Source organism: Pituophis catenifer, unplaced genomic scaffold (assembly GCF_029215685.1).
Source record: "Pituophis catenifer annectens isolate HBS135680 unplaced genomic scaffold, rPitCat1.0.hap2 SCAF_18, whole genome shotgun sequence".
In the NCBI taxonomy this organism is placed as follows: domain Eukaryota; kingdom Metazoa; phylum Chordata; class Lepidosauria; order Squamata; family Colubridae; genus Pituophis; species Pituophis catenifer.
In genome coordinates, this window is record NW_027256898.1 from 8,001,329 (window position 1) to 8,019,492 (window position 18,164).

General features: G+C 54.6%; 1 protein-coding gene across 1 annotated transcript in view; it reads right to left on the minus strand.

Moving 5' to 3' along the window:
- The window catches only part of HSPG2 (heparan sulfate proteoglycan 2), an 89,503-nt gene that overhangs the window by 26,454 nt on the left and 44,885 nt on the right, over positions 1-18,164 (minus strand). Inside the window, exons 35-50 of the mRNA XM_070956229.1 lie at positions 14,575-14,667; positions 13,836-13,916; positions 13,411-13,641; positions 13,196-13,309; positions 11,145-11,272; positions 10,966-11,052; positions 10,819-10,877; positions 10,499-10,672; positions 9,019-9,129; positions 8,720-8,820; positions 7,790-7,970; positions 6,106-6,228; positions 4,722-4,874; positions 3,703-3,845; positions 2,939-3,074; positions 1,698-1,849 (exon numbers count right to left, since the gene is read on the minus strand). Coding sequence (XP_070812330.1) covers positions 1,698-1,849; positions 2,939-3,074; positions 3,703-3,845; positions 4,722-4,874; positions 6,106-6,228; positions 7,790-7,970; positions 8,720-8,820; positions 9,019-9,129; positions 10,499-10,672; positions 10,819-10,877; positions 10,966-11,052; positions 11,145-11,272; positions 13,196-13,309; positions 13,411-13,641; positions 13,836-13,916; positions 14,575-14,667 — 2,067 coding nt within the window. The remainder of the gene's footprint in view (positions 1-1,697; positions 1,850-2,938; positions 3,075-3,702; positions 3,846-4,721; positions 4,875-6,105; positions 6,229-7,789; positions 7,971-8,719; positions 8,821-9,018; positions 9,130-10,498; positions 10,673-10,818; positions 10,878-10,965; positions 11,053-11,144; positions 11,273-13,195; positions 13,310-13,410; positions 13,642-13,835; positions 13,917-14,574; positions 14,668-18,164) is intronic.

The window sequence follows — 18,164 nt, forward strand, 5'->3', positions numbered from 1 at the left end:
CAATTACAATTGAGATGGAAAGAGGACCAAAAAAATGGTATTATGTTGCATGAGGAAGAATTGGTTAGACATATAAAAGAGAAAGGTCCAATGCATATCAAAAGGCTTTATAATGTTTTGCTAGAAAGAGATTCAGAAACTGAATTAGTTAAAGATTGTATGATTAAGTGGGCACAAAATTTTGAAGAGCCAGTGATGCTGGAAACATGGGAAAAAATTTGGGTTCAGAATGTTAAATTTACACAGTCGCAGAACCTGAGGGAAAATTTTTACAAAATGTTTTATAGATGGCATTTAGATCCCAAAAAGTTGTCATGTATGTACCCTAATGTTCAGCCAAAATGTTGGAGATGTGAATGTTTGGATGCTACGTATTATCATGTTTGGTGGACCTGTAGGAAAGTTAAGGCTTTTTGGATAAAAATTTGGTGGGTCATGCAGAATGTTTTGAAGAAAAAAATTCAATTTTCTCCACAACTGTTTTTATTGGGTATAGTTAAGGGTTTTACATTGGGTGAAACAAAATTGATATTGTATATGATAACAGCAGCAAGATTGTTGATAGGTAAATACTGGAAGAATGAAGCTTTGCCCACTATTGAGGAATGGACTTTGAAGATGGCCAGTTTTGCAGAGATGGCGAAGATTTCAGCATATTTAAAAGACTGTTCACAAGAGACTTATGAGTGGGAATGGAAAAGGTGGATAGAATATGTTCAGAACAAATATCAAACTAGAAAGTATCAAATAGCTTTTACTTGAAAATAATGTACTAGAAATTTTTTAAGGCAATGAGATAAAGAGAAAAATTATACAGGGGAGGGAGGGGCTCAAGTTTATATATAAGTGTTATATTAGGATTCTTCATGATTATGAGTATATTATAGGGAAGTCTGGGGGGAGGGGAGGGTTGGGGAGGGTTAGGGAGGTTGGGAAGTTTGGGGGGGGGAGGTGGGGGGGAAAAAGGGGTGAAAATGTAATTGTAAAACTTTTGCAATAAAAAAAAAAAAAGAAAAAAAAACCCCCGTTTTTATTAAGTTACTGTGAACTCCTCCACATCCAGCAAAGTCTTTCAAGGGAGAATTTACAGTCACAGACCTTATCTGGCTTGGAGAGCTGCCAGGCCGAAACGTGGCAAGGAGTCACGAATCAATTAAGCAAACTAATTGTCTCCTGCAAACTCCACTCCCCTTTCGCTCCTCTTTGATTCCCTCTGGGAGGGGCCATTCATCTTCAACCTGTGGCCTTACTCCTGAGTCGCCCCTTGTTCTTTAGCTGTTCCCTTCGTCTGACAACTCTGTGCATGCGCACACTGGGAACAGGCTCCAGCTGTTCTTCTGCCTCACTGATGTCTGACTCTGAAGGCAGCTGATAACTGGCATCCGGCCCTGGCCCCATCTCTGCCTTTGACACAGAGCCCTCATCAGAGCCTTCCCCAGACTCCAGGATTGGCTCATGTTCCTCCCCAACCTCCTCACTCTCCAAATCGGCTGCCAGATCGGCTGGTCATTGCCGAGCCACAACAATGTATTCTTTCTCCTCCTAATCAAGAGGAAACTCTTTATCGTTTCTGGCAAGCCAGGGAGGCTCTTTTCCAACTTCCCCCCTTTCGTTGCCCAGAATGAAACCAGGAGGCCCCCACAGAGAAGGGGGGATGCGGCCGCCCACTCCCCCTTGATCCCCGGGAGAGTCCGAACCTGGTGGTTGGCTGGCAGGGCCCCTCCACGCCGGTACCACGTGACGGACGCTGTAGGATGGCCGGCGACCACACAGTTCAAGTCCAAGGACTGGCCTTCGGTGACCGAAGAGGACGAAGGTTCAATCTTGACGATCGGTGAGACGCCGGACGCTGAACGGACACAAAGGGCAAAAAGAAAAGAGGGAAGGACATGACTTGCACTGCGAGGGGACGAGTTCCAGTCCAGGTTTGCATAGGCCCGTGATGGCGAACCTATGGCATGCATGGCAGGCAAAGCCCTCTCTGCGGGCACGTCGCCCAGCTCAGCTCCATCGTGCATGTGCGCGCATGCCTCCTACCGGCCAGCTGATTTTCAGCATGCACAGGGGGTGTGGTGCATGCAGGAGATGCACACACATGCACAGGGGGGTTTGCGTGCACATGCGTGGGGCGAGGAGGTTCTGCGCGCATGCATGGGGATGGAGGGCAGCACGGGGGGTGGGGCGCAGCGCCCCCCCATGGCCCATTTTTGGGCCCAGGAGGCTGCAGGAAAGCCTACTAGACCCAAAACGGGGGTACGGGGGTGCGATGCGCCCCCCACATCCCATTTTGGCCCAGGGAGGCTGCAGGGAGGCCTACTGGGCTCAAACCAGGGGGTGGGGGGGAGTGGCGTGTCCGCCCCCATGGTCCATTTTCGGGCCCAGGAGGCTGCAGGGAAGCCTACTAGACCCAAAACGGGGTACGGGAGGTGCGATGTGCCCCCCATGCCCCATTTTGGCCCTGGGAGGCTGCAGGGAGGCCTACTAGGCCCAAAACAGGGGGCGGGGGGCAGTGGCGTGTCCGCCCCCATGGTCCATTTTTGGGCTCAGGAGGCTGCAGGGAGGCCTACTAGACCCAAAATGGGGGGGAGGGGGTTACGTGCACATGTGTGGGGGGGCAGGTGGAGTGTGGGGGAGGGGTCATGCACATGCATGGGGGGTGGGAGGAGTGTGGGGGGTCATGCATGCATGCACGGGGGGGTGGGCATTGCATTATGGGTTTTGGCACACGACAAGAAAAAGGTTAGCCATCACTGGAATAGGCTGTCCTTGGGCTGACCTTGACGGGCTCGGCATTTTGCTCAAACCAGCCGCTTGCTTGGTTGATGTTTCAGGTGGAAGGCTGGCTACCCACAGAGAGAGATGCATGCACTGGGCACCGCAGCTGAAAATGATTCAAGTCTGTCTCCCCTTCCCTCAGAAGAAAGAGGTCGCGCCTTACCCCGAATGACCGCTACTTCAATGCGGGCTCTGCCGACTCCCATCGAGCTGCTGCCCACGCACAAGTACACCCCTCCGTCGGCAGCCGTGATGGAGGGTATCACCAGGGTGGAGATGTCGGTTCTCTCGGTGTGGGACTGCAGACACAAAGGGAAACCCACGTTGGGAGACCCACAAGCGGCGGCTGGCTTCCCACCCTCCTGGGCCACATGGGGAAGGGAGGGCCAAGGAGGGCCCAGAGCTGGGCGGGGCCGCCCTCATAGCATCCATGAGCCCGGGCACAAGCAAGAAAAGAGCCGGAAGCAACAGGCGAAGGGGACGCAGAATCGGGGTGCAGCCAGCACAATCTGGGAGGATGGGGAAACACGACGCAGTTTGGGGGAGACCTTGCTTCTCTCCGCTGGAGAACCAGAGACTGAAAGCCAAAGGAGGAAGATGGAGACGACCGGCAGACCAACACGAGGGGCTCATGCAGAGGGATACCTGCTGGAACTCCCGTATTCGCTGCCGGACGGCTTCCCAGCTGCCACTTTGAAAGTGGAAGAACCCAAAGACAGGAAGCGCCTGGCCCAGGAGGGGGGGGGGGGGGCAAGAGAGAGAAGGAGAGAAAGGGAGAAGGAAGCATAGAGGCCGCCAGAAAAATCAGAAGCCCCAAAGAAGGCATCACAGGCTGGGTCTGCTCCTGGCCCACATCTTCCTTCGGGCAACCTCACCTGGACCCCAAGGTCTGGGAAGGGCCCTCCTCCCGGGGAGACCAGGCCTTACCTGTGGAGGCAGGCTGCTGCCCTCTTTCTCCCAGGTGATGGTGGCCGCTGGGGAGCCCGCAGCCCGGCAGTACAGTCTGACGGTGCTGCCCTCCTGCACCTCTGTCCGTTCGGGGCTCACCTGCACTTGGGGGACGTTGGTACCTGCCCAGGAGCAAAGGGGAGGTCAGTCCTCTCTCTCTCTCTCTCTCTCTCTCTCCCTCCCTCTCCCTCTCCCTCTCAGACCATCACACCATTTATGGCTTGGTTCTCTGGTCGCCCCACTTAAATTCACCGCGGAGATTTCTTGCCTTTGGCAAATTTGATTAGGTATCAGCTAACTCTCCAAGTGGTGCGGTGGCCTAGAGGTGGAACTCCCGCCTCAGGAGGCTGTGAGTTCGATCCTAGGTAGAGGCAGATATTTCTCTCTCTGGGCACAATGAGAATATATCTGCTGAACAAAACTCCGCACTGGAGACAGGAAGGGCATCCAGCCAGTAAACACTCTGCCAGCTCCATTCTGTTGCCCAGACTCCACCCCGCAAGGGATTATGGGGTCATTAAATGATGATGATGATTCGTTGGCAGCTGAAAGAGTGGTGCGGTGGCCTAGAGGTGGAGCTCTCGCCTCACAATCAGGAGGCTGTGAGTTCGATCCTAGGTAGAGGCAGGTATTTCTCTCTCTGGGCACAATGAGAATATATCTGCTGAACAAAACTCAGCACTGGCAACAGGAAGGGCATCCGGCCAGTAAAACACTCTGCCAGCTCCATTTAATTGCCCAGACTCCACCCTGCAAGGGATTATGGGGTCTTTAAAAGATGATGATCAGCTAAGTCCCTACTCTTTCTGCCTGAAGAATAAATCCTCCTGGATGGATGGACTCTGAGGACTGGGGAGGCACTCGGAAGAGCCCCATTGTCTTCAATCTCACGCTGAGGAAGGGAGAACTGAAGGGTTGCTGGGGGCCACCTCTCCCTGTGACATCCGCCTTGTGGCACGCTTCGTCCTTGTGGCCGGAGAGACCCCACCTCAACTTACTTTGCACTTGTAGGAAAGCTCGGGCCATGTGCTGCCCGGCGCTGTTTTGCACTCGGCACAGGTACTGGGACTCGTCGGCAGGCTCGACTGAAGGGAAACGCAAGATCCCGTCCTGGATTACGGCCTTGGGGGAGATGACGCCCCTGGGTCCTCCTGGAGCAAAGACAAAAGCTTCCCAGTTATCTGAAGAGAGGGGTTTTTTCTGCTTATGGGGAGAGAGGATGCTGGGCCCCTCCGTTCTGCCCCACGCTGGGCACAAAACCGAGTCTTGGAACACCCAGCTGAAAACAAAATCAGCCAAGCTAGACACAGTGATGCATCCTTTAGAATAGGGGTGTCAAACTCAAGGCGCCGCGGGCCGGATCTGGCCCCTTGAGGTGCTTAGATCTGGCCCACGGGGCTGACCTGGAAACAGCGAAAGACTGGCCCACGCAGCCCTCCCGAGCTCCGTTTTCGCTGGCAGAGGGTTGCAGGAGGACGTCGCAGTCAAAAACAGAGCTTGGGAGCCCGTTTTCGCTGATAGAGCATTCGGGACACCACAGGGACCACCGACACGAGTGACTTGAGCTGGCCATGCCCCCCCACCCCCGAGGTCAAACCCCACCCTGATGCGGCCCTCAATGAAATCGAGTTTGATACCCCTGCTTTAGAAGGTTCCCCTATAAACAGCACAATCCCGCGTTAAAGTACATGTGTATCCTGCACAATGATATGACTATCATTAAGTGTTGTACCTTATGATCCTTGATGAACGTATCTTTTCTTTTATGTACACCGAGAGAGTATGCAGCAAGACAAATTCCTTGTGTGTCCAATCACACTTGGCCAATAAAGAATTCTATTCTATTCTATTCTATTCTATTCTATTCTATTTTATTCATTTAATTTAATTTAATAATTTAATTAATTTAATTAATTTAATTAATTTAATTAATTTAATTAATTTAATTAATTTAATTTAATTTATATGCCGCCCCTCTCCGAAGACTCAGGATATATTCTATTCTATTCTATTCTATTCTATTCTATTCTATTCTATTCTATTCTATTCTATTCTATTCTATTCTATTCTATTCTATTGTTTTTCTTTGAAGATGTCAATTGAAGAAGCTTCTGGGATGAGAAGCGAAACGACTTCAGAGAAAAAATCCAGATAATCCAGTTGCCTCTTGAAAAGAGCCGAAGAAGCTTCTGGGATGAGAAGCGAAACGTCTTCAGAGAAAAAACCCAGAAAATCCAGTTGCCTCTTGAAAAAAAAGCACTTTTGGGGTTTTGAGGCTTCTTAAGGTTGCCCACCTGGTCTGAGCCTTCCTGGTTGCCAAGCCGAGGTCAGCCAGACCGGCTGGCTTGAGGGAGTCTCTTTCAGAGCAATTTCAGGGCTTACCGATCCACTCCACGGTGGGCTCTGGGCTTCCGGTCACGATGCAGCGAAACTCGGCTGGTTGACCTGGCTGGACGCTCAGCTGGGAGGGTTCAATGGCGGCCGTGGGCTGGACGGCAGCGGCAGCTGCAAGAGGAAGCAGGTTCGGCTTGGTCAGAGCTGGGCAGGGTGGGTGCAGGGAGAGGGGAAGGTGCCCACAAGGATTCCAGAGACAGGGCTGAAATCCTTGGCAAGGCCTGAGATCCCTGCTGGAAGAAATGGCCGAGCACACTATGCACATGCAGGCAAGAGAATGCGAGGCAAGCATGGACAGAAACATGACCAGAAGAACAGGGCATGGAAAGTGGGTGGGGGTAGGGGTGGGGAGAACGGGGGCAGATAGAAGAGTCTGCCTACCCTTTGCTTTGTTGGCCTATGAGTCAGAAGGGCAACTCAGCATCCCAGAGAATGGAGGAGGAGGCAGAGGAGGGAAGAGGAGGAGGGAGGAGGAAGAAGAGAAGGTGGGAGGAGGAGGAGGGAGGAGGAGGGGGAAGAGGAAAAAGAGAAGGAGGAGGAAAGAGGAGGAGAAGAAAAGGAGTAGGAGGGCGAGGAGGAGGAAGGAAGAAGAGGAGGGAGGAGGAGGGAGGGGAAGAGGAAAAAGAGAAGGAAAAGGAGGAAGAGGGAGGAGAAAAGAGGAAAGAGGAGGAGGAGGAGAAAAGGAGGAGGAAAAAGGAGGAGGAAGAAGAGAAGGAGGGAGGAGGAGGAAGAGGTGGGAAGAAGAGAAGGAGGGAGGAGGGGGAAGAGGAGGGAGAAGAGGAAAAAAGGAGAAGGAAAAGGAGGAAGAGGGAGGAGGAAAGAGGAAAGAGGAGGAGGAGAAAAGGAGGAGGAAAAAGGAGGAGGAAGAGGAGGAGGAAGAAAGAAGAGAAGGAGGGAGGAGGAGGGAGGGGGAAAAGGAAAAAGAAGAAGAGGAAAAGGAAGAAGAGGAAGAGGGAGGAGGAAAGAGAAAAAGGAGGAGAAGAGAAGGAGGAGGAAAAAGGAGGAGAAGGAAGAAGAGGGGGAAGAGGAAAAAGAGAAGGAGGAGGAAAAGGAGGAAAAGGGGGAGGAAAGAAGAAAGAGGAGAAGAAAAGGAGGAGGAAAAAGGAGGAAGAGGAGGAGGAAGGAAGGAGGAGGGAGGAGGAGGGAGGAGGAAGAAGAGGAAAAAGAGAAGGGGAGGAAAAGGAGGAAGAGGAAAGAGGAGAAGGAAGAAGAGGAGGCGAAAAGTCAAACAGCACCAGCCAAAGAGGTGTTCCAGTGGGGGGTGGGGGTGGGGGGGTGGACAGGCACCTGCAGGCCAAACCGACTTACAAGGTCTGTGGCCTTCCACCATTTCTACGGGACCGTAGAACATCTGGGTCTTCGATGGAGCTGAAAACAGGGTTGGGGGAGAGGGGGGGTGGCGTGTGAAAAGGTTGGCCGCGTGATGAGCTGCCTCAAGCAGGAGCCTCGCGAGTCCAGGAGCCGTCTTAAGAAGACCGGCCCCCCATTCCCACCCACCCCTCCCGCCCTGTGGATGAGAGCAGAAGCGTGTCTTTGCGTGAGCCTGTGAGGAAGCCGCTGGTCCTGGGGTGGCAGCCCGGACCAGTGTAGCGCTCGGGAGATGCGGGCTGCTGGACCAAGTTGGAGGCGTCCCTCCCTGCCCATCCGGCAGGCACAAGAGCCGAAGCCCCACCTTGTACGTAGAGGGTGGCCGTCCCCTCGTCCATGTCAAACATGTTGGAGCCCGTGCAGATGTAGATGCCGGCGTCCTCCGGCTGCACGTTCCGGATGGTCAGGATGCCGTTGAAGTCCATGGCGCGGCTGGGCAGCTTCGCGTTGTTCTGCCGTGTCCACGCCAGCGTGTAAGCGGGAGACTGCGGGAGAAGGCAGGAGGTGGACGGGTGAGAGAAAGGAGTAGGGGGAGGAGAGGCAGGAAAGGGTCCGAATGAGCCCACCCTGCCCGATTCGGGAAAGGGAGGCGGTGTCCGCAGCTGGAAAGCTGGACATCCAGGAGGAATCTTGCAGGGGTGGGCTTCAAAAATTTTAGCACGGGGTTCTCTGCCTGGTTGCTGTGTGGGCGTGGCTATGGGCGGCGTGGGGGGGGGGCATTTTTGCCCTCCCCGGGCTTTGTCTTCCTTCTTTGAGCCTCCGGGAGGGCGGAAAACGGCCTCCCCAGGCTCCGGAGGCCTTCTGGAGGCCAGAAACGGGCCTTCCCAAACTTCCAGTAGGCCCTTTTTTCACCCTCCCCGAGCCTCCGCGCACGCCAGCATCCAAAACGGGGCCGTCTGGGGACTCCTGGGAGGGGAGGGGATAGGTGGGAGGGGGCAGCCAGGACTGGGATTTGGGGGTTCTCCGAACTGCACAGAATCTTAGTTAGAGGTTCTCCCGAACCCCTGCGAAACCCCAGCAGTCCACCCCTGGAATCTCGGCATGCTGAGCCGAGAGGCAACCACGTTGGTTCTCACGCTTCCCCTGTGCGCTGCAGTGGATCTGCAGGTCTCAACCGCCCCCCCCCCCCGGGACCCCACCAGGTGTACTTCTGCCTGCCACTTGCTCACCAGCAAAACAAACCAGACCCCTTTCTCTCTCTATCCCTTCCCCGCCCCCCACCCCAAAGACTCACCTTGCTCCTGGCCGTGCAGAGGAAAGTGACGTCACTGCCTGGTTTTACGTTCTGCACCTTCTGCTCTTCCACCGTCACGGAGATAGCCTTGCTGGGACCTTCTGCGCTGGCCGAGAGAAGCCGGTCAGCCTTGCCCAGCTGGTCCTGACCTCTGGCTCTCACTCTCTCTCTCTCTCACCAGGGAAAGAGGGAACCGGCCCTCGTCAGCTCTGCCGGGGGATCGGGGCGGGGCGGGGTGTCCCCTTACACGCCTCCCTGCGCTCGGCAGCCCAGTCTCTGAGTGGAAGTTTCTGTCTCACCTGTGACGATCACCTCGCTGCGGCTGGAGTTGGTGAACTGGGGGTTTCGGCAGGTGCAGACATAGACGCCGGCCTCCGAGGGCCGGATGCTAGCAAAGTGCAGCTCGACGCCTGCGGGGGATTCCGGAAGTTCAGGGTCAAAAACCAGCCGGTTGCTTTGCCTACAAGCAAGGGTCCCCGACCTCTGGGCCGCACCCCACTAATGGGCCTTGGGTTGTTTGCAACCAGGCAGGCGGTGACACGCAATCCCACTTGTTCGAGCGGCGGGCGAGCGCCTGCACACGTGCTCCATTTGCATGACTGGTGGGTGCACGCGCACACTGTACGTGTAAATGGCGTACGTGCACACATGGCTTGCGGAGAACCATCCCCTCTTCCCCCCTCGCCGGTCCGCAAAGTTTGGGGAACTCTGGTCTACAGAATAGGCTGCCGTTTGTCTCCCCACCCCTACTCTGTTGAAATCTTGAGAACTAGAACCTTTGCTTTCCTTTTAAGGCTAGAGCACAGAGCGCCTGCTCACCCTGCAGAAGGCCCCAACTAAGGGGTGAAATGCTACCAGTTCAGGCCGGTTCGCCTGAACCAGTAGTAAAAAATGCTACCGATTCGCCCGAACCAGTAGTAAAAAAAAAATGCTTTAAATTAAGTAAAAAAAAAAAAAAAAGGTTCCGGCGATCGGGCGGCACAGCTGATTGTCACAGCTGATTGTCGGAACCCTTTTTTTACTTTTGAAAACCATTTTTTATTAACTATACACCCGAACCGGTAGTAAAAGAGCCTTGATAGTACAGTGGTCTAAGCACCCTGTTATTAACACAGCTGCCTGCAATTACTGCAGGTTCGAATCTCGCCAAGGCTCAAAGTTGACTCAGCCTTCCATCCTTTCTAAGGTAGGTAAATTGAGGACCCAGTTTGTGGGGGCAATAAGCTGACTTTGTATAAATATACAAAACTATGAAGGCTAGTGCTTAACACATTGTGAGCCGCCCTGAGTCTCCGGAGAAGGGCGGCATATAAATCAAATTTAAAAAAAAAATGCTTTAAGAAAGTAAAAAAAAGATTCCGACGATCATGTGGCACAGCTGATCGTCAGAACTTTTTTAAAAACTTTTTTTAGTTAAAAAATGCTAAAAAAAGAGTTGACCACGCCCACCCAGTCACATGATCCCACCAAGCCACGCCCACCAAGCCAGGCCCACAGAACCGGTAGGGAACCCCAGCCACTCTAGGGAAGCTTCCCACTTCAAAACCAAGTACATAGCCGAGAATGCAGCAACACTCGGCCGAGAAAAGGAAGCAAGGACCCCGTGAAGGGCCCTTCAGAGATCAATTCAAGCTCAAGGGATCCTCCCTGGCCAAGCGCCAATTCCTTTGACTGCAAAAACACGATGCTCCCCGCCCGGGTCGCTGTCCCTCCCCTTGTGGGTCTCCCTCCCTTCCCCGCTTTTGCAATCTGCCTAGTTGAGGGATGACACAGACTCACCTTGCTCCCTGCGCTGGGCAGTACTTGGCACAGGGCGCCCGTCTTCCCGGGACCAGTAGAAGTAATGGGGGGGCTCCCCACTGACCTGGCAACGCAGCGTCACGTCGCTGCCCTGGGACACAGCTGTCCGGGAGGGATGGATTTGGACCACCAGGCGGGGCTGGTCGGGGGGTCCTGAGAAGGAGCAGGAGGCAGAGGGAGAGGCCAAGGTGAGGGGGCAGCTCAGCTCCCCCACTCCCGACTGTGAAAAACAGAGCCATCAGCACTACCACCCCCTTTCATACGACAATTCCACAACTAGCAAGCGCGTCTTTGCTCACCCGAAGGAAGACATTTCTGCCCACGGATGTTGGGGTTGCCCGTATATCCAGAGGCACATCTAGGGGGAGAATCAGAGACCCATCAGGAGGCTCTCAAGGGCTGCTGCGCTACCCCAGCTCAGCCCTTCCAGGGAAACATCCACTCACTGTTCGCAATACTGGCCGGTGTAACCAGGTTCGCAGGCGGTGCAGCGATAGCCGCCGCCTTCCAGGATCTCGCACGTCTGCGAGAATCTGCCGAAAAAGAAAAAGGTGCCATCCTGAGCTCTGGCCGAGAGGGATTCCTGCCACGCCCTGCTCCCTCCACAAGAGGGTAGGTGGCTTACTGGTTCTCAGGATCCGGCAATGGGCAAGCGCATGGCTGGCAGTCCTCGGGTGTCCCGGCGGTGGCATCTCCGTAGTAGCCAGGGGCGCACCGTTCGCAGAACTCCCCAGCCGCGTGGTGCAGGCAGTGCTGGAGAGGGAAGGAAGGGAGGAAGGAAGGAAGGAAGGGTAAATGGAGGGAGGGAGCAACAGAGGAAGGCAGGAAGGAAGGCAGGAAGGAAGGAAGGAAGGAAGGAAGGAAGGAAGGAAGGAAGGAAGGAAGGAAGGAAGGAAGGGCGAAAGGAGGGAGGGACAACAGGAAAGAAGGAAGGAAGGGGAAAGGAAGGAGGAAAGGAGGGAGAAGGAAGGGAGGGAGGAAGGGAGGGTAAATGGAGGGAGAGAGCGACAGAGGAAGGAAGGAAGGAAGGGGAAAGGAAGGAGGAAAGGAGGGAGAAGGAAGGGAGGGAGGAAGGGAGGGAGGAAGAAAGGAAGGACGGGGGAAAGGAGGGAGGGAGCAACAGAGGAAGGAAGGAGAGAGGGAGGGAGGGTGGGAAAAGGGAGGGAGGGAGGAAGGAAGGAGGAAGGGAGGGAGGGAGGGAGAAGGAAGGAAGGAAGGAAGGAAGGAAGGAAGGAAGGAAGGAAGGAAGGAAGGGTAAAAGGAGGGAGGGAGCGACAGAGGAAGGAAGGAAGGAAGGAAGGAAGGAAGGAAGGAAGGAAGGAAGGAAGGGCGAAAGGAGGGAGGGACAACAGGAAAGAAGGAAGGAAGGGGAAAGGAAGGAGGAAAGGAGGGAGAAGAAAGGGAGGGAGGAAGGGAGGGAGGAAGAAAGGAAGGACGGGGGAAAGGAGGGAGGGAGCAACAGAAGAAGGAAGGAGGGAGGGAGGGAGGGTGGGAAAAGGGAGGGAGGGAGGAAGGGAGGGAGAAGGAAGGAAGGAAGGAAGGAAGGAAGGAAGGAAGGAAGGAAGGAAGGAAGGATCGTCATTGTGGGAAAGAAAGGGGAACGGAAACCCAGAGAAAAAGAGAGACTTAAGAAGGCCACATCAGAAGCCAAACCTACCCACAAGTTTCCACTGCGGCTTTTTCCAAACGAAAACGCTCGTTTTAAAGAAAAGCCCCGTTTGATCCAATTAATTAAGAACAGGATAAATTGGATGGACAATTCAAAACAGACCCGTTTCATCACTGCCAAAGTATCCCAACTCCCAGTTGCATAACGTAAATCATTTCCCTCACCCCCTTCCCCTCCCCCCAGCCCCACATACTCTTCTCTCGGCTGCCAGATTCCATGCCAGCTTTAGAGCTTTGAGCAGCCCAGCCGAAGCCGCTGCAAGCGGCACGGATGCCCTTCTCTGGGAGGAAAGGACTGCCGCTCTGGGCAGAGACCCTGCTTGGCATCTGGGGAGTGGGGGGGGATTCCAGTTCAAGCTCTCCTGATAGGATCAAAAAGGCTCCTCCTCCTCCTAGCTGCCTCCCCAAAATTACCACATTTTTCGGAGTGTAAGACACACCTTTTTCCCCCCTAAAAGGGGGTGAAAATTTAGGTGCTTCTTATACACCGAATGTAGCCCCACCCACCCTCTGGCCTCTGCCTCGCAGCAGTTATGTCCTTGCAAGTAAACAGCAAGAAAAAACAGCTCCTTTCAGCTTCAGCACAGGCCAATTAGCACAAGTTGATTGGATCGGCCTCCTGACTCTCAGCTGTTTTGCGCAGGGCTCTGCTGCTTGCTGCAAGGAGGTAAATTGCTGGAGCAGATTTTTTTTTCCTTTGCTAATCGAGCTATGCTGAAAACGAAACTGAAAGTAAAGCAGGCTGTTTGCTGTTTGTTGCAAGGAGGCAAAATTGCTCAGAGGCAGAGGCAGAGGCAGAGGAAGATTTCTTTTTCTTCTTTTCCTCACCCAAAAAGGTAGGTGCATCTTACACTCCGGTGCGTCTTATATTCCGAAAAATACGGTATTCCTTATTCCTGCTCCTCCCTCTTTGCTAGTGTCTTTGGCAAAGCTCAGAGAAGGGGCAAAGCCCGCCCCCCCCATCCCAGAAACTCAGGGGGAGGACAGCAACCCAGAAGGGGGTCTCACCGAGCAAGTGCCAGTCTCAGGGTGGCAGGACTCCGAGTGCCCGTTGCATTCACACAGTGTGCAGTGGCCCAGGTACAGCCCTCCGCCGGTCCGGGTGTAGCCAGCCGCGCAGTCCTGCGGGAGAGAGAGAAGGCAGGAAGTGGGGTGTGTGTGTGTGTCAGTCAGTGCCTCCCCTGAGGCCTCCAGGTCCCGCCGGGCCCAGCCGGTTGGCTCACCTGGCAAGAAAGGCCCTCGTATCCGGGCGGGCAGCGGCATTGCTCCACTTCCAAAGCCCGGGGCAGGCTGGTGTAGGTGGGCACCGCAGTCTCCATGCTGACGCCGGTAATGCCCGCTGAAAGCATGTCCGTGGAGTGGGTGGCCCGGATGAGGATCTCGTCCAGGTCGGCCAAGGCCATCAGCAAGTGCTCCCGCGTGGCGGGCTGCCCATCCGGCCGCTTCCAGAATTGCTGGGGAAAGAGAAAGGAGGTGGGAGGTCCGTTAAGCATGGAAAGGGGCAGGGCAGGGGCCACAGGTGGGATCGGCAGCTGGACTGGTTCTGCAGCTCAGCCAGGAGGCAACAAGGGACCCACTGGGGTGCAGGAATGCCAGCCTGCTTGCTCCCTTCCTCCCTCCCTCCCCCGTGACTCTCCCTTTGCCTTACCTCCCGGAAGATGACCTCAAAAGCCTTGTGCTCGTGAGGCCGCAGCTCGGACAGGTAGGCCACTAGGGTGATGTCATTGCCCTGAAGGAGAGGAAGAGCAAGGGGGGGGAGCGGTTGGTGGGTGTGGCCATGGTAGGCGTGGCCTAGCCGGCCTCCTGCACCCATGGTGGGGAGGGGCATTTTTGCCCTCCCCAGGCTCCAGAGGCTTTCCTCAAGCTTCCGGGAGGGCGGAAAACGGCCTCCCCAGGCTCTGGAGGCCCTCTGATAGGGCCGTTTTTCACCATCCCCGAGCCTCCGCGTGTGCCCTGCACTTACTTGCATCCAAAACGGGCCGTGTGGGGACTCCTGGGAAGGGTGGGGTGGGGTGGGCAGGGCCAGCCAGGAGTGAGATTTGGGGGTTCTCTGAACTGCACAGAATCTTAGCTATAGGTTCTCCCGAACCCCTGCGAACCCCCAGCAGTCCATCCCTAGGGGGGAGACTTCCACAGCAGCCAGAAGGGTCCCCAAGGAGAGCCCCATTTGCCCTAGCCCCTCCCCACCCACCCACCCACTTCCTACGGGGCAGAGAAGCCAATTGCTAATCCTTCCTCCAAGACGGGGAAGGCCAGGCAGAGCGCTTGAGAGAAGCCACAAACTCGAGCAAGATAAAAGGGAAGGGGGAATCCTGAGGGAGGGGCTCCAGCTTCTCCCTCCCCCCAAAAGACCACTTCCAGGCAGGGTGCCCCCCTCCCCAACTTACGGTAATCTGTACATCCGCATCGGGCACCGGGGTGCCTCTCCCTCCGGCCGAGTAGGAAAGGGTGTAGCGGAGGCGTCCCCCGTAGGATCCCACCTGCAAGGGTGAAAGTGGAGACCCTCTGTTCGGTCACTCGTTCCCCCTTGGCCAGGCGGGGCTTCCGGTTCCAGCCAGGACAGAGAGGGACCAGTGTTCAAAGTGTGGCGTTTAGGCTTAGGGGGAAGATTCCTGTCCAGCAGGGATAGTATTCACCTTCGCTACCTGTTCGCGCCACATCCGCGCATGTTCAGGGCCTTCCGCGCATACACAGAGCATCAAAAAGGTGGATAAATGGGACGTGATGACGTCCAGGTGGGTGGGCAAAGCCTTCCGCAGCCGCCGCTACTGATTCGCCCGAACCGGATAGAACCAGCTAAATATCACCACTGCTGTCCAGGCAGCTCAAGGCCGGGCCCTCGTAACCTGCTTGGACCCAGCGGAGATTTTAATCCTCTCTGCGACCCTGCGAGGTAGGCCAGGCAGAAGGCAGGCTGTCTGCCACGGGCTTCCCTACTTCTGCGCCTTTTTCTCACAACCCTCACGCAACAAATCGAGCAGGCACGAATCGAAAAGCCATTCGATGGGATTTCTCTCTGCTGGCTTAGCTCACGAGGCCTTCAGACGCGCCTGCACCCCTTAAATGAGGAATCTCCCTCAGATCCTCTGGAGAAGAAACGTCCTTTCTAAAAACTTTCCCCCAGTATTAATTCACACAAACCATTGCTGGGCACAACCTCATTCGAGTAAAAGCTCTGGAAAAAAATCAACCTGAGAATTACGTAGCTCACATTCTCCGCGACAGAGAAGCACCACACGCTGGAAGAAGGCTCCGTGCAAGGCAGGTAATCCTCGACTTACGACCACAAGAGAGCCCAACGTTTCCGTTGCTCAGCGAGGCGTTTGTCCCCAAGCGAGCTTCGCTCCGTTTAACAGCCTTTCTCGCCTCGGTTGTTAAAAGTGAATCGTCGCGGTCGTTCGGTGAGGAACGCAGCGGTTCCGTGAATCTAGTTTGCTTGGCCGAAGGTCGCCACAAAGGATCGCGTGCATCCCGGGAACCGTCATAACTCTGAGACGGCTGCCAACAATCTGAATTTTTAACCCCCGTGACCATGGGGAATGCCGCAATGGCCGTTAAGTGTGAGAGGCGGTCGTAAGCCGCCTTTTTCGGCGATGTTGTAATTTCGGTCACTAAACGAACCGTTGTAAGTCGAGGACTACCTGTAATGAACTGCTGCCACGCAGGACGGTCATTATGAGAGGGAAACCACACCATGCTGGGTCCCAGCCTCACCATCTGGGAAGGAAGGTTACCTGGTTCCCCAGGAAAGGCCTGGGCAGCTCCCAGTAGAAAGTGGCTTCAGGAAGCTTGGGAAGGCCTCGGTAGAGCAGCCAGCGCTGAGAGAGAAGAGGGGAGCCGGTTCCAGTGCACCCCGACAACGCTGCTCACGCACACAAGGCTCACACCAATTCCACAGCCCAGCCCACCCAAGAGCACATCTGTTTTCCCTCACACCCACTCACGCTCCCCCAAGAAAAGGGGGTCCCGAAATTCAAGGCGGAACAAAGCACATGCACACACCGCCGCCATTTTAAGGAAGAAGGACCTTGGGAGGGAAAGCAGCCCACTCCTTCCCTCCTTCCGTTCTTTCCTTTCCTTCTCTCTTCCCTTCTCTTTTTCTTTCTTTTCTTTCTCTTTCCTTTCTTCTTCTTTTCCCTTTCCTTCCTTCCTTCCACCTTCCTTCCCTTTCCTTCTCTCTACCCTTTTCCTCCCTCCTTTCCTTTCCTTTCCCTTTCCTTCCCTCCTTCCTTTCCTTCCTTCCTCCCTTCTTTCCTTTCCTTCTCTCTTCCCTTTATTTCCTCCTTCCCTCTTTCCTTTCCCTTTCCTTCCTTCAACCTTCCCTCCCCTTTTCCTTTCCTCTTCCCTAATCTTCCCTTCCTTCCTCCCTTCTCTTCCCTTTCTTTCCTCCCTCTTTCCCTTCCTTTCCTTTCCCTCCTTCATTCCTTCCACCTTCCCTCCCCCTTTCCTTTCCTTCTCTCTTCCCTAATATTCCCTTCTCTTTCCTTCCTCCCTTTTCCTTTCCTCTTCCCTAATCTTCCCTTCCTTCCTCCCTTCTCTTCCCTTTCTTTCCTCCCTCTTTCCCTTCCTTTCCTTTCCCTCCTTCATTCCTTCCACCTGCCCTCCCTTTCCTTTCCTTCTCTCTTCCCTAATATTCCCTTCTCTTTCCTTCCTCCCTTTCCTTTCCTTCTCTCTTCCCTTTCTTTCCTCCCTCCTTCCCTCCTTCCTTTCCTTTCCCTTTCCTTCCTTCATTCCTTCCACCTTCCCTCCCTTTCCTTTCCTTCTCTCTTCCCTAATATTCCCTTCTCTTTCCTTCCTCCCTTTCCTTTCCTTCTCTCTTCCCTTTCTTTCCTCCCTCCTTCCTTTCCTTTTCTTTCCTTCCTTCATTCCTTCCACCTTCCTGCCCCCTTTCCTTTCCTTCTCTCTTCCCTAATCTTACCTTCTCTCTTCCCTTCCTTCCTACCCACCCACCCACAAAAGAAAAGGCTCCCCCTGCCCAAAGCCCACTCCCAGCCCCGCCTGCCTTGTCTGTGAGATGCCACCTAAAGCAACTCCAGCTCATGCAAGGGTACCTTTGGGGCCTGAGCCCCCCAGAGCCGGCGCTTGGAAGCAGAAAGCAGGTGTTTGTTGGCATCAACAGATTGTCCTGTGGGAAGGCCACCTGCCTGGACTCCAGGGCAGAGGAGGTGCGGCCCCATCCAGAGAGAAGGAAGGAAGGAAGGAAGGAAGGAAGGAAGGAAGGAAGGAAGGAAGGAAGGAAGGAAGGAAGGAAAAGAAGACATGTTTTGATCCACCCAGGCTGGCAACTTAGTTAAAAGGAAGGGAAGGATGAGTTTGGGGTCAACTGCCCCAGAGGGAGCCAGCAAGGCAAGGTTGCCCTGAGGAAAGTAGGGGTTGCCAGCCACCCCCCTTTCCGGCCAGACGCGTGCAGAGGTCAAGGTAGAAGAGGTGTACCTGGGGGACTGAGCCGGGAGGGGCGGCCAGAGAAGGAGGGAGAAGAGAAGACCTGCCTGGGGGAGCAGCCAAGCGAGGAGGATGCAGAGAGCCTCTGCGGGCCACAGAGGGTCTCCGCAGTTTGGCAGGTGGGGGGGATTTGGGGGGGTTGCCTTCTGCTGCAATGCGGGAAAGCATCTCCCAGATGTCGGCATCCTGTCTCAGCTGGGTTTCCTGGGTCTGATGGTGGAGCAGAGAAAAAAAAGGGAAAGAAAGGGAGAGATAGAGATAGAGATAGAGATAGAGATAGAGATGGGAAGGGAAGGGAAGGGAAGGGAAGGGAAGGGAAGAGAAGAGAAGAGAAGAGAAGAGAAGAGAAGAGAAGAGAAGAGAAGAGAAGAGAAGAGAAGAGAAAGAGAAAGAGAAGAGGCAAGAGAACTCAACTCAAATCAAGAGAAGAAAAGAGAAAAAAGAGAAAAGGCAAGAGAGAAAAGAAGCAAGTCAAGAGAGAGAAGTCAAGTCAAGAGAAGAAAAAAAAGAGAAAAGGCGAGAGAAAAGAGGCAGG